General features: G+C 48.8%; 1 protein-coding gene across 1 annotated transcript in view; it reads left to right on the top strand.

Annotated features, from left to right (window-relative positions):
- The window catches only part of TEAD4 (TEA domain transcription factor 4), a gene marked incomplete at its 5' end in the record, with an annotated part of 79,833 nt that continues 66,101 nt past the window's right edge, over window positions 1-13,732 (top strand). Inside the window, one exon of the mRNA XM_084765296.1 lies at window positions 1-487. Within this exon, the coding sequence (XP_084621422.1) occupies window positions 1-487 (487 nt within the window). The remainder of the gene's footprint in view (window positions 488-13,732) is intronic.

The raw sequence follows: 13,732 nt of genomic DNA on the forward strand, positions 1-13,732 counted from the left end.
ATGGTTTTCAGCTGGAGGTGGTGGGGACAGCTAGGACTCAGCGCCACCGGGGTGTGTGGGGAACTGGATAAGAGGAGGAAATCGGTAGAACAGTGTCAAGGCGTGTGGGCGCGAGCGGCTGCAGGCGCCGAGGAGTCCGCGGGGTCCCTAGGTGTCTCAGCCGTGGCGGGTCCCGTGGCCACCCGCGGTCCCCGGGGCTCCGCCCCGCCGCGCAGCCCAGCCCCTCTCCCGTCTGGTCTCCACCCCGAGGTGCGGGTGGCAGCGCCACTCCCTCCGCTCCCTCCCCAGCTGCGCGCGTCTCATTCCAGCGCCCATTCCGCGCATTCCTGCCGGGCTCCTCTGCAAACTCCAGCCCCGGGGGTGGGGACCGCCGCAGCTACGCGCTCCGGCCCCGCTGCCGTCGCCGCGGCTGGAAGACTTGGCGCCCCGCGCGGACCTGCTGCAGCCAGGCGAGCGCTTCCACCCCGCCTCCCGAACCTTGGGACCGGTAAGGCTGCAGAGTTCGGACGACATTCGCGTCCCGCGTGGTCCCGGCTGCACTAGGGGGATCAGCGGGGCACGTGAGGGCGGTGGAGTCCATGGGCTGGGCAGAGCAGAGTCGCCTGGCTCAAGTGTTAGAAACTGGACACTTAAGAGCCTCAGCCAGGCCCTTTTCTACTTATCGGCCGGCCCGGAGAAGAGAGCCCCAGAGGGAGGAGGTGTGTTGCTTGGACCTTTTACAGAGGTTCCCGGAGTTTGAGACGCGGTTGCTCCCCGCTGTGAGAAGTGATAAAGGAGAGGTCCTAAACTCCAAGGCACTATACCTTGGAAGGCACCCCAGGGGCGCGCCGCGGCGCACACACACGTGTCAGGGGGCTCCAGATACACCCAAAGTCCCATTCTGTGGGTGAGTTCAAGTGAGGTTTTACTGCGCCAGCATCTTTTAAGTTTAGGGTGTACCTGAGGGAGAGATATCGGTGCACTGTGACTCACCTTGCTTTGAGTAGGTGTATCTGTGCTGAACGTGACAGTGAGTACATTGCTACTTGAAGAGGGTTATGCTGTCTGAAACCAGGAGTGTCGGAGTGGGTGTGCGATACCCTTCTCCAAGATTGTCCTCGCTCTGAGGGTGTTGGTTCTGGCTCTGACTTCTTCCTGCAGAACCAGAGTAGAGGGACAGTGCCTCCAAGTTCTTTGTGTGCAGGGAGAATTTGACAGTAGTAGTTGGAGGTGGTCCCCCCCCCTCCACCCCTTTTCATCCCTGCTGGGTTGGGCAGAGCTGGCAGGAAGCTGCCTACACTTGCCCCCTTCCAGGCAGCTGTCGTTCTGAGGGAAAGTAGATCCTGTTCTGGCGAAATGGTTTAGAGATCTGCCGGAGGGCTAGGCAAAGCTGAGAGATCTTTGCTCTTAGGGGATAGGGTGGGTTGTTGGAAGTGTTTATGGAGTGGACCCCTTAAGAGAAAAAGAGGTGGTTAGGCTTTCTTTGGAGACAGAAGTCTTCTCTAGTCTAGACTGGCCTGGTACTACTCCCTTAGCAGAAGCTGGCTTTCATCTTCCTGCCTCAAAAACAAACAAATAAATAAATTCTTTTATTTTTGGAGACAGACTCAAAAGACTAAGCTGGCCCAGTGTGGTGGTACACGCCTTTAATACCAGGATCTGGGAGGCAGAGGCAGGCTGATCACTATGAGTTCAAGACCAGCCTGGTCTACAAGCGAGTAGCCAAGATAACACAGAGTAACCCTGTGTTACTCAAAAAAACAAAACAAAACCAACCAACCAACCAACCAGCCAACCAACAAACAACAACAACAGAAACCAAGCTGGCCTTGAACTCACAGCAATCCACTCAATCTCCCTTTTAAGCGCCAGGATTACAGACCTGAGTCACCAGGCTCAGTTAACTATGTTGGATGTTGGGCAGTTGATGGCCTTTCTAAGGTGGCCTTGAGAACAGTGTCAGTGTTTACCAGTCCAAACTACTTCTCAGGGCTTGCACCCCTCCTTGATGCACCAAGGAGGATGGGGCCGGATCTCTCACTCTTTAGTAGGCAGGGTCTTTCTCTATAACCCAGGCTGGGTTCGGAATGGAGTGATCTTCTGCCTCTGCCCGGGCTTGCAGAGTGCCTGGACCACTCCAAAGTGAGGAAGGGGAGGGCTGCCTTGGACTTGTTAGCTGGGTCCAGGAGAGTGCCAGGAGAGTGGTGTGAGAGTCACAGACAGACTTGGCAATCAGGGTTCTCCCTCATTAACATGAGGCAAAGATGACGTCTAGGGTTTCTCGGAAGGAAGGAACAGAAAACTGTGTCAGGAGTGGGGCTCTTGTGTTTATCTTTCCTTTTATCTTGCCGATGGAGAATAGTCAGCTGGGACATGCCTTATATTCCTAACTGCTCTGGTCCTGTCTACCAGTGATCTACAAAAGCAGCTTTCCTGGGATAGAAATTGCACAGGCATGGGTCAGACAGACCTGGGCATATAATTTCCCCGCCTCGAGACAGGGTTTCTCTGTGTAATAGCCCTGGCTGTCCTGTAACTCTCTTTGTAGACCAGGCTGGCCTCATATCAATCTGCCTGCCTCTGCTGGGATTAAAGGCGTATACCACCACGCCTGGGTTCGGGCACAAATCTTTTTTGTTTGTTTGTTTGTTTGTTTTGTTGTTTTTGTTACTTTGGTTTTTTGGAGACAGGGTTTCTCTGTGTGGCTGTCCAGGACTTGCTTTGTAGACCAGGCTGTCTTTGAACTCTCAGTGATCCACCTGCCTCTGCCTCCTGAGTGCTGGGATTAAAGGCATGTGCCACCAGCCCTGCCCCCCCAGGGAACACATTTGTTTTTTCGAGACAGGGTTTCTCTGTGTAGCCTTGGCTGTCCTGGACTCACTTTGTAGACCAGGCTGGCCTCGAACTCACAGCGATCTGCCTGCCTCTGCTTCCCGAGTGCTGGGATTAAAGGCGTGCGCCACCACGTCCAGCGACATTTTTGGTTTTTCAAGACAGGGTTTCTCTGCGTAGCCTTGGCTGTCCTGGACTCACTTTGTAGACCAGCCTGGCCTTTGCCTCTTGAGTGCTGGGATTAAAGGTGTGTGCCACCACCGCCTGGCGGTGCTCAGTATTTTTAAGCCTTTTGGGCTCAGTTTCTTCTTCTTCTTCTTCTTCTTCTTCTTCTTCTTCTTCTTCTTCTTCTTCTTCTTCTTCTTTTTTTGGTTTTCCGAGACAGGGTTTCTTTGTGTATTCTTAACTGTCCTGGACTCGCTTTGTAGACCAGGCTGGCCTTGAACTCACAGCGATCCACCTGCCTCTGCCTCTCAAGTGCTGAGATTAAAGGCGTGTGCCACCATGCCCGGCTTTGGGCTCAGTTTCTTGATGAGTAACATTGGGAGTGGGGGTGGGGCGGCAGATGGGACTCAGGAACTAATACCTGTGCAGAAAGCTTGCTCTGAAAACTCAGTGCTTGCAAAGCACCTGCTAGCATATGCCAGGGCTCTAGGAGAGGGTGTGTCCTATGTTTTACTAAGTTTGCTTTGCCAAGAACCCCTTTCCCCTTACATGCTGAGGATTGACTCCTGGGTCTTGCAGCAGGCAGCAGGCAGCAGGCAAGGGTAAAGGATTTGGACCGCTTGCTTCTCTGAACACCCTTTGGGAAACCTCACTTTGTTCCTCATGTTTATTTTGCCAGCAGGAATTGGGCATTGGCTGTGGGTCTCGGGCCATGGGGAGGCCTTCCTTTGCCACCAGGCAACACAGTTCTTATCTTATTCTCTGGCTCCAGTATTCTCGATTCCTCCATTTTTGCCTTGCCCACAGGGAGAATTTGCTGGGCCCTGTTGGATCCTCTGTCAATGTCCATCCCTTTCGTGGGGGAAACTGAGACCTCGAGAGGGACCATACAATGTTCAGAAGTACACAAGCTCTCTGAGGCAGAGTTGGGGCTGGAACCCAAGCTCTTCGCTTTGAATTCTGTCCTCCGTTTTGTAGAGCCCAGTATCTGCCCTCGCCCCCTGGGCCCCCCACCCACCCCCATTTTCATCTAACGGGTGTGCAGACTGTAACAGTCTGACTTGTCAAACGTTGTGTGATACAAATAGATGGTTGCAGACAGGCATTTTCGTCTGCATCCCAGCCGAAAATATAGTTAACTACTTCAAGGTAGGGCATAAGCGTGTCACTCTGGGGGGGACCTTGGGAGAGCTTTTGAATCTACTCTCCTTTCTCTAAGGGTCTAGCTATTACTTTACCAGGTAGGGGGATGTATATACGTATGTATGCTTGTACACATGTATGTATGTATGTATGTATGAATCATCTATCTTATCTATCTATCTTATCTGTCTATGGATCTTATCTATCTATCTATCTATCTATTTATCTATCTATCCATCCATCCATCCACTCTGTCATTTCGCTTCTTCATTCTAGGGATGAACCAGAGCCTCAGGTTTGAGCCTAAACCCCCAGCTCTATCTTTTGCATCTCCCGGGATGCAAATGTCACAGGTTCCTTTGGCCTCCAGTCTACAGTCCTGTGCTGGTGACTGTCACAAAGCAATACCCGTTGCCAAACTTGTGTCTCCTCCTTCTCAGGGGAGGTAGAAGACACAGGGCCCCTGACTTTGGACCTCACCCTTCCTGTAGGTGAGGCTAGTCTGGTGGCAGTTGGAAATTCAGGTCTCCTGAGAGTGGCTTTACCTCTTTGCCCCCTTGACCCCTTTGTTGGCAGAAGGGGGAACAACAGCTCTGTTTAAAGCTCTGAAATTGGAGCTGAACAGCTGCTCCCCAGCACCCTGAGGGCGGGGGGGCGGGGGGGGGGTTGTCACCAGCTCAGGGGCCCAGGTGGAGGCTGGGGTAGGGTAGGCTAGCTGACTTAGGAGTCTCCATCCCCTGCGTGGCCCTGACCCCTTTCTGAAATGGCAGTTTTCCCTCTCTGTGCTGTCTTTAAGGTTGTATGTTGGAAAGGGCCAAATCACACCTTTGTGTGGTTTGATCCTGAGGCTCTCGGCTGGTGGGACAGGATCTGTGTGGGAAATTTCCCACCAGAACTTCAGGCCCAGATCTGTGCCCATCTGTTTGCTTGTAATACCAGGCCAGCTTCCAGAAAGGTAGGAGGATGGGTCAGCTCCCTGGTGTGAGGTAGCTCCTCAGCCAGGGTGGGCAGGCTGGCCCCCCATGGGTGGGGACCCAGCTTCCTTTGACCCAAACTCAGTGGGAACAATAGACTTCAGACGAGTCACCAGGGGCAGGAAATGGGAACTGTGCTCAGGCCAGGGTGACCCTCCTGGGGGTTGGGATTGCATATCCGGTTGAGTGTTAGGGCCAGTGCAGAGGGCACTGGGGAGGGGCGGATGACACATAGGGTGGGCCCTGGGGTGGGGTTCTTCTGCCTAAGGGGGGCTGTTGACTCAATGAAATCCGAGCAGGAGGACCCATTATTTGGCTGGGCTCCCTGTTCTGTATCTCACCAGCAAAGATCTTGTGTCTGGCAGCCTCCTCACGGGGCCAGAACCGTGCCTTTCCCTTCCCTGGGAGCCCCTAGGATGGCTTCACGAGTTGCCTTGGCCAGGATGAAAGACTGGTGTTGTTTCTTTCTGGCTGCCCTCCACCTTGGCATTGAGCCCCAGAGTCGTAGTTGATGGGAGGTGATGTTGGGCAGAGCTCTGGGTAGGAAGACGGCAGTCTAGGGTCACTTGGACAAGTCTGAAGAGATTTCTTCAGCCACGGTCAGAGACAGGCAGCCTGAGGCTGCTGGTGGAATGTTGGAGAAGATTGGCCGCTTATCTTGCCACCATCTGTGAGAGGGCAGGTTGACAGACGATGTGTTAGTGCTAAAGTGCACTTTACTTTGGGAGAAGTCAAGAGTCAGTCAGGTGGTGGAGTTTCTTGGTGTGACTTCAGGTTACCAGATTCTCACACAGGTCTGCTTTTGGGGTTCGGAAGAGCAGCTTTAGGTCCCGTTGCCGGGATACAAGAGAAAACACATGTTAGCTTGATTTATTTCTCCAAGGGACAAGATAAGGATCCTGGAAATGGCAGGGTACTCGGCTTCGGCTTCGGCTTCGGCTTTACCCGTTGCTCAGTTTTACATCAAGTTTTAGTCTCCGTGTTGGCTTGTTTGTTTACCACGCTGATCCCGGACCCCAGGATCTCATGTATGCTAGGCTAGTGCTCCGACACCAGCCTTCGGTGCCAGCGTTTTCTATGACATCTTTATGGAATGATGGGGTTTGAGGTAGCTACTCTTCTGGCTTGGTTTTGCTCCGTGTCATCTCTCTCTCTGTTTGTGGTGCCAGCACCGGAACTCCGGGCTTGTGCGAGCTAGGCAAAGTCTACCACTGAGCAACGCTGTAACTCTTCAGTAAGGTTTTTCTGGGGAACAGGAGAAGTGACTGGTGTGTGGGGTGTGTCTGGCTGAAGGACTATCCTGGGCAAGCAGCGAAGAGTTCACCCCTCTATTTCCCACCAGGGAGCTCTCTTGTGGTGGACCCTATAGCTGTATCTAGCTTTATTCTGTCAGCCCTGTGGGCATTGAGGAGAGTAAGGAAGAACTGGCTTGTAGAACCAGGTCTGTATCATGTTAACTGACTAGAATGCTCAAGGAGGTTGGAGATTAAGCAAAAAATAAGACATAATTTTTTGGTTGTTGTTGTTGTTTTGTCTTTTGAGAGGGCTTCTCTGTGTAGTCCTGGCTGTCCTGGCACTTACTCTGTAGACCAAGCTGGCCTCAAACTCACAAGATCCACCTGCTTCTGCCTCTCAGGTGCTGAGAATAAAGGCGTGCGTCACCACTGCCCGGAGACTTGTAATTTTTATTTGCCTGGAAGACAGGATCCTCCAGTGCTGGAGATTGAGCTGTGGGACTTGGCAAGCACTCTCCTGCTAAACCACGTCCCCGGCCCTTTCAAATTCTGTTGTATTGTTTTCTGAGGCAAGTATTTCAAGCTGGCATCACATTCATTGTGTAGCTGACAAGCACCTTGAACTGTTAACTCCTGCAGGCCCCTACTTCTCTCCCTCTTGTTACAGGCATGTGCCTCCACACCTGATTAGATGGTGCTGGAGGGTACAACGCACAGCTTTGTGTGTGCCAGGAAAGCATTCTGCCAAGTAAGGCACATCCCCAACTCTTTTTCCTTGTTTGTTTGTTTGTTTTTTGTTTTTTTGTTTTTTGTTTTGTTTTTGAGACAGAGGCATAGGTAGCCCAGGCTGACCTTAGCCTCAAGCTATGGATTAACTTAAATTCCTTATCTCCCCTCCTCCTCTGTCATCTAAGTGCTAGGCTGCTGTGAAAACCACTATGCCCTACTCTTTTGTTGTTTTGGACAGGGTCACACACTGTTCTTTTGATTATTGAGATAAGAAGGTGAGAGACTTCTGCAAATGGGTTTACATTATGCATTTATTGTTAAAGTTAATATAGACGAATAGTAAAAAGCCTGGAAAATAAGAAGGAAATTGAAAGGAAAAACATGGAAATAGTCAGGCAGCGGAGGAGCCGGGCGTGGTGGCGCACGCCTTTAATCCCAGCACTTGGGAGGCAGAGGCAGGCAGTTCGCTGTGAGTTCGAGGCCAGCCTGGTCTACAAAGCGAGTCCAGGACAGCCAAGGCTACACAGAGAAACTCTGTCTCAAAAAACAAACAAACAAACAAACAAAAAAAACCCCAAAAAACAGGCAGTGGAATTACGAGGCCTCTACTGAGCTCTAAGGCACTCTAACCATATTAAGAGCTATATCTGCTATTTAAAGGTGGGGAAATCGTCTATTGGGAATTGTGTGCTACCTCATGTCACCCAGTAATAGAGTGTTTGCCTAGATAGCATGAGAGGGCCCTGGATTTTATTCCTAGGACCACTAAAAGAAAAAAGGAAAACCACATATCTCTTTCTCCGCCCCCCCCATGTGTGTGTGTGTGTGTATGTGTGTGTGTGTGTGTGTGTGTGTGTGTGTGTGTGTGTGTGTGTGTGTGAGTTTTGTGGCTTTATTTGTTTTCTTCTCTTGTGTCGTCTGGCATTGGCACTGCTGAATGAGGGCCATTCCCGCTGCTGTTTCCATGGTGGCTTTGTGGCTCTTGGAAACACATCGTGAACTACCTCAGCACCTGTCTCCATACAGGGCGCTTTTTGGCACATCAGTTCCCTGGCTTTGTGGACCGGGAACTTCCAGAAGTTGCTGAGCAGCATGTGCTGTTTGTTGTCATAACCCGTGCTAGGCATCAGGGTCTGGTCATCAAATCTCTGCACAATATTTTTTATACCCCCTGGGTTCCCACCAGTTACACTTAATTTACTGGCTTGTGGCAGATGAACAACTTCTTCTTCTTCTTCTTCTTCTTTTTCTTCTTCTTCTTCTTTTCTCTCTCCCTCCCTCTTTCTCTCTCTCCCTTGTTTTTTTTTTTTTGGAGACAGGATCTCTCTGTGTAGTCTTGGCTGTCCTGGACTCGTTTTGTAGACCAGCCTGGCCTTGAACTCAGAGATCTGCCCGCCTCTGCTGGGATTAATGGCGCGTACCACCATGCCTGGCTTTCTTGGTCCCTTTCTGTGTGTGTGAATTTGTGTTTCATTGGAGGTCGGAGGGCAATGGTGATGCTGAGCAGGAATGGTCATGGAGGAAGGTAGGGGTTTTGTGTTTCTCTTTCAATTTCTAAAAAATTTTATTGTGTGTATGTGTGGTTTTTTTGCTTGTGTGTCTGTGTATCATGTATGTACAATGCCCTCAAAGGCCAGAAGAAGGTGTTTGGTCCCCTGGGACTAGAGCTACAGATGGTTGTGAACTGCCACGTGGGTGCTGGGAATCCAACCCGGATCTCTGTGTCCTTTGGATGAACAGCCAGTGCTCTTAATGGCTGGGCCATCACTCCAGGCCCTGTTTTCTCGTTCTGAGTCAAAGTCTCACTAAGGAGCGCAGGCTGGCCTCGAACCCATTATTAGAACTTCAGATCCCCCGCTTCTCTGCCTCTGGGGTGCTGGATGGGTTGCCAGGCATTTGCCCTCATGCCTGCCCAGTGTTTGAATGTCCTAACTGAGGCAGGTGGAGGGATTGGAAGCTGACATTCTCCACTGATGAAGGCAGGCAGCCTCTCTTCACAGCCACAGCAGAGGAGGCCCGTCTGGTCTGAGGTTACGTCCAGATGCAGAGCCAAGCACTCCATCCCTCCACCCCTGGAGCCCCGTTCTAGACTCTTAGGGATGTTGTGTCGCTATACCCTCTTCCCTGTGTGGGAACTGGGACAGGATGACCTGGTACCTGTGTTTTAGCCCTTCTGTGGTACTGGACCTTGGGTTTTCATGTGTTAGCTTGGGAGGTCCCAGTAGAGACGTTAGAGGAGACTTCCCACCTGGCATTCCTGCTAGAGGGAGGTAGAGCTACTTCCCACACTGGAGGTGAGGATAGGTGGGGAGAGTGTCTAGGCTGGTTGACCACGAGAACAGGAGGATATGGTGGTTGCTGTCAGCCTCCCCTCCCCCCATCCTTGTGTTAGATTCAAGCCACACTTTGGCCCTGCCTAGAAGCTAAGGTGTAGAGAGGGTGACCTCAGAATGGAGTAGCAGTCTGGATGACCAACAGAGTGCTACCCAACAGAAGTAAGAGCTAAATAAGTCTGCCAAATGACTCACAGGTAAAACATTTGCTTACTGTGCTCAAGGCTCTGGTCCCATCTTGAGTCTGAGGCAGGAAGATTGATTGTAAATGTGACGGCAGCTTAGGCTATATAGTAAGACTCTGCATTAAACATGTCAAGGGCTCGTCTTCTTTGAGGCAGGCTGGGTGTTGCCAGGAGTTAACTTGTCTTGTTGACAAAGAAACTTTAGAATAATAAAAACATCTTTAAATGCCATCTTCTGCAGGTCTCTGAGGTTCTTGAAGACCTTATTTAACTATTTTTCCTCATATCTATAGAATCATATCTATCTATTAGACCTAGAGTGTATATTCTTGTGGAAAAAATTAGACTAGCTTTTGACATGAGCATGATTTGCACTGATATGCAAAATTCAATACCATTGAATTAAAAAAGTAACCTTATTTGTGAGTAACAATTGCGGCCATGAGTTGAGGAGTAGATTCAATAATCTACCTCCCTCCGTATTTCTAGATACCCCTGCCTTTTTTTTTCAGCTCTTATCTCCTTACCTACAAGAGAAAGATAAAGGAAAAGAGATATGTCCCTGAGTCAAACCTACTTTCCTCTCTGTAAAAGACCAATAATACTTATAACCAACTCCCATTGAAAATAAGCATCTATAGACCAAGAGAGTAAACAGAAAACTATCTAATCCCCCCCCCCCCCCTTAGAGGAAATGGGACATCATTCTCTTAAGGTTTCTTCAGGTTGATTTAGGGTGAATAATTCCTTTGAAGTCCCCCCACCCCCCACCCCCCACCAAAAAATTGGGAAAAATGGTTAAGTAAGACAGGGGATAGCATTTTGTGGTCTATTTGCCAGAAGTTGTGAAGTTCCAGGCTTAATAGGAGTCCTGTGTGGGACAGCCTGAACTGCTGGACCAATTGGGATCAGAAGCTTTCTACAATGCTGTCCTGTTCTGTTGGGTAACAGCAACTGAGGCACCTGGGGCTGGATCATGGAGGGTGCAGGATAACAGCATCCAGCTTGCTGAGAGGAATGAATCCTGTCACGTCTGATCCAGGGTCAGTGTCCAGTTCTTTTGCTCTGAAAACATAATTTCTCACAAGCATTATACTGTTCTAACACTGTGATGGTATGAGGTGTGCAGGATGTACAGAGAAATTAAAGTTGATTCTCTGCTCAAAAAAACCTCCTTATGGAGTTGGTTTCAAATGTGGCAAACAAGCCACTGGGCAAAATGTCCTCTGCCTAAAATTGGGCAAGTTTAGATGCAGGCAGAGTCAATGGCCAAACTCTGCCAAGACAGGGTAAGCAAGTCCTCAATAGTTCCTGCCTCACAAATATGTCTGTCAGAGATATTGGGCCAGAAGGCTGAAGATGACTCTCCAATGTTATAGAGAGTGTTGGGTGACTGTTCAGGCAGTAAACTATATTAATCATTTTTCATTTTGGAAGCTGCTAACCTGAACTCCCGGATTCACTCAAGTATTTAAATGTTATCCCTTCTCAAGTCTCTGTGTTTGAAGACCAGATAGTTTAGTCTGTCAATTAAACTTAATAGGTTAGGGGTTAAGATGTTTTTAGATCAAGATAGATGTTTTAAGTTAATAGAGATGAGATACAATAGATATTAATCTCCATTCAGAAATTTAGACCCAACAAGAAAAGGATGTTTCTTCAAGTTTGCCAATTACAAATAGCCAAACCACTATGAATGTAACATTTATATAATTCCTGATTGTCTCATGGTTCTTCCTGCTGTATGTAGTTTATTTTACCCATGTGTAATAATTTAAATATATATGTTAAAAAAGAAACATAATAAAATTAAAAAAAAAAACAGGGTCTAGAATTATGTGTGAGGTATAATTGTGAACATACAGAATCCATACACCTATGTATTTCTGTAAACAAATTACCAGTAACATTAACAGATTTCATAATTTTACTAATTTTTACTAGTTTGTTACTTTTGTTACATTTTCTTTTCATTTTTGTATGGTGATAATTCTTTAGTGGTTTGATTTATTTTTTATTTTTTGGTTTGATTTATTTTTAATGAGTATATGATTTTTATCTAATAAAATGGTTTCTTTAAAAAAGAAAAAAATGTCAAGGGCTGGGATAGGGAGCCAGTGGAATGCTTGCCCAGCACCCAAGAAGCTTGGGTTTGGCCAGGCAAGGTGACGCCACACAGGTAAAGGTGCTTGTTGCCAAGACTGACAACGTGGGTTCAATCCCTGGGACCCACATGATAGACACCCAACTCCCAAAAGTTGTTCTTTGGCCTCCACACTCCTGCAGTGGCACGTGTGGAGGCTCTCCCCCAGCAAACAAATAAAACAAAATAAAATGTAATTTTTGTAAAGGTATGGTGGTGCACACCTTTAATCCCAATACCCAAGGGGCAGAGAGGCACATAGATCTCTGTGAGGTAGAGGCTGATGTATTTCTGTATGTAGCTCCAGGCTGGCCAAGATCACTACAGTGACACCTTGTCTTAGAATCAATAAACAAAACAACCATTGGCTGGAGAGGTGGTGTAGCTGGAAAAAGTGTTTACTTCTGCTTAAGTTCCCAGTCCCCATGTCAGTTGGGCAGCTCACACCGTCTGTAACTCCAGCTCCAGGGGATCCAATGTCCTCTTCTGACCTCTGCAGGCACGAAGCACACCATGTACCCATAGCCAGGTGTGGTAGCCTAGCGTTTAATCCCAGCACTTGGGAGACAGAGGCAAGGTGGATCTCTGTGAGTTCGAGACCAGCCTGGTCTACAAAGTGAGTCCAGGACAGCCAAGGCTGCTCATAGAAACCCATATTCAGTGCCTTAGACCTGTAACCCCAGCATTCCAGAGACTGAGTCAGGACAGCCTCAGAGTTCAAGACACCCAAAACTGCCTGAGACCCTAGCTCAGCCAAAGGAAGGAAGAAAAAAGTCAACAGCACTTGCATACGGTTGACATGAAGATTAAAGGAGTTAATATTTGGAGCGCACTGGTCCTTGATGGGCTCCTCCTAAGCACTGTGTGAGTGTTTGTCAAAGAAATGACTTATAGATGTTGACAGGTTGGAATTTTAAAAGAGGGGCTGGTGATATGCTTGGAAAAATCCAACCATGGAGTGGCCTGGGGAGTTCAGGCAGGCCGGGCCCGGGGCCCCTGTTTGGTTCTGCTTAGTGAAGCTGATTTCAGACGGGGGACATCGCCTGTGGCTGGATGTGAGATATGACAGCTCTGAGGTGATGGGACAATCTCCAGGCCCCTGGCAGGTGGATCTCAAGGGACAATTTGCCAGGCCTGGGAACTATGCCGGTGTACAGGCTTGCTTTAAATTTAATCCCAGCACTTGGGAGGCAGAGACAGGCAGATCGCTGTGAGTTTGAGGCCAGCCTGGTCTGTCTATAAAGCAAGTCCAGGACAGCCAAGGCCAACACAGAGAGACCGTGTCTCGAAAAAAACCAACCAAACAAACAAACAAAAAAATAAATAAATAAATTTACATACAACAAAACACTCTCTTTATGATGTTCTGTTTATAGGTTTTGAAAAATGTGTGCTGTTGCACATCACAACTAAGTACAGGGCAGTTCCAGCTCCCCATATATTTCTTCATTTCTAGTCACCCCCCCCCCCCCCACGTTTGTATCTTAGCATCACCAATCCGGTCTCTTGTCTGGTGACTTTGCCTTTTCAAGAAAGTCATGCAGACCAAACCATACAGTTGTATAGCCTTTTGGGTCTGGCTTCTCTAACTTGCTGTAATACCTTTGGTAGTTATCCAAGTTGTTCCTTTTGTTTGCCTTCGGTTTGCTGTTTTTAGTACTGTGTAATGTCCCATTGCTGTAAATGGAAGTACCGCAGTGCGTTTAGTCATCTTCGGGTTTCCAGCTAGTTGTAAATTAGCTTGCTTTTTCTGTGTGAACATGGCCTCTTTATTTTTCTTACACAGATACTTAGGAATGGGGGTGCTGGGTCTTTTGTGACAGATATGCTGAATGTTGAGAGCACTGGCTGCTTTTCCCAGAGGACCTTTATTCAATTCCCAGCCACCCGCGTGTGGCTCATGATCACCCGTAGCTCCGGGTCCTGGGATTTGGTGCACCTCTTCTGGCCTCCATGATGACTAGGCATGCAAAGCACAAGGTATTCATACATGAGTGCCGGCAAACACTCATAC

This window comes from Acomys minous (genome assembly GCF_964271855.1).
Source record: "Acomys minous genome assembly, chromosome: 17".
In the NCBI taxonomy this organism is placed as follows: Eukaryota; Metazoa; Chordata; class Mammalia; order Rodentia; family Muridae; genus Acomys; species Acomys minous.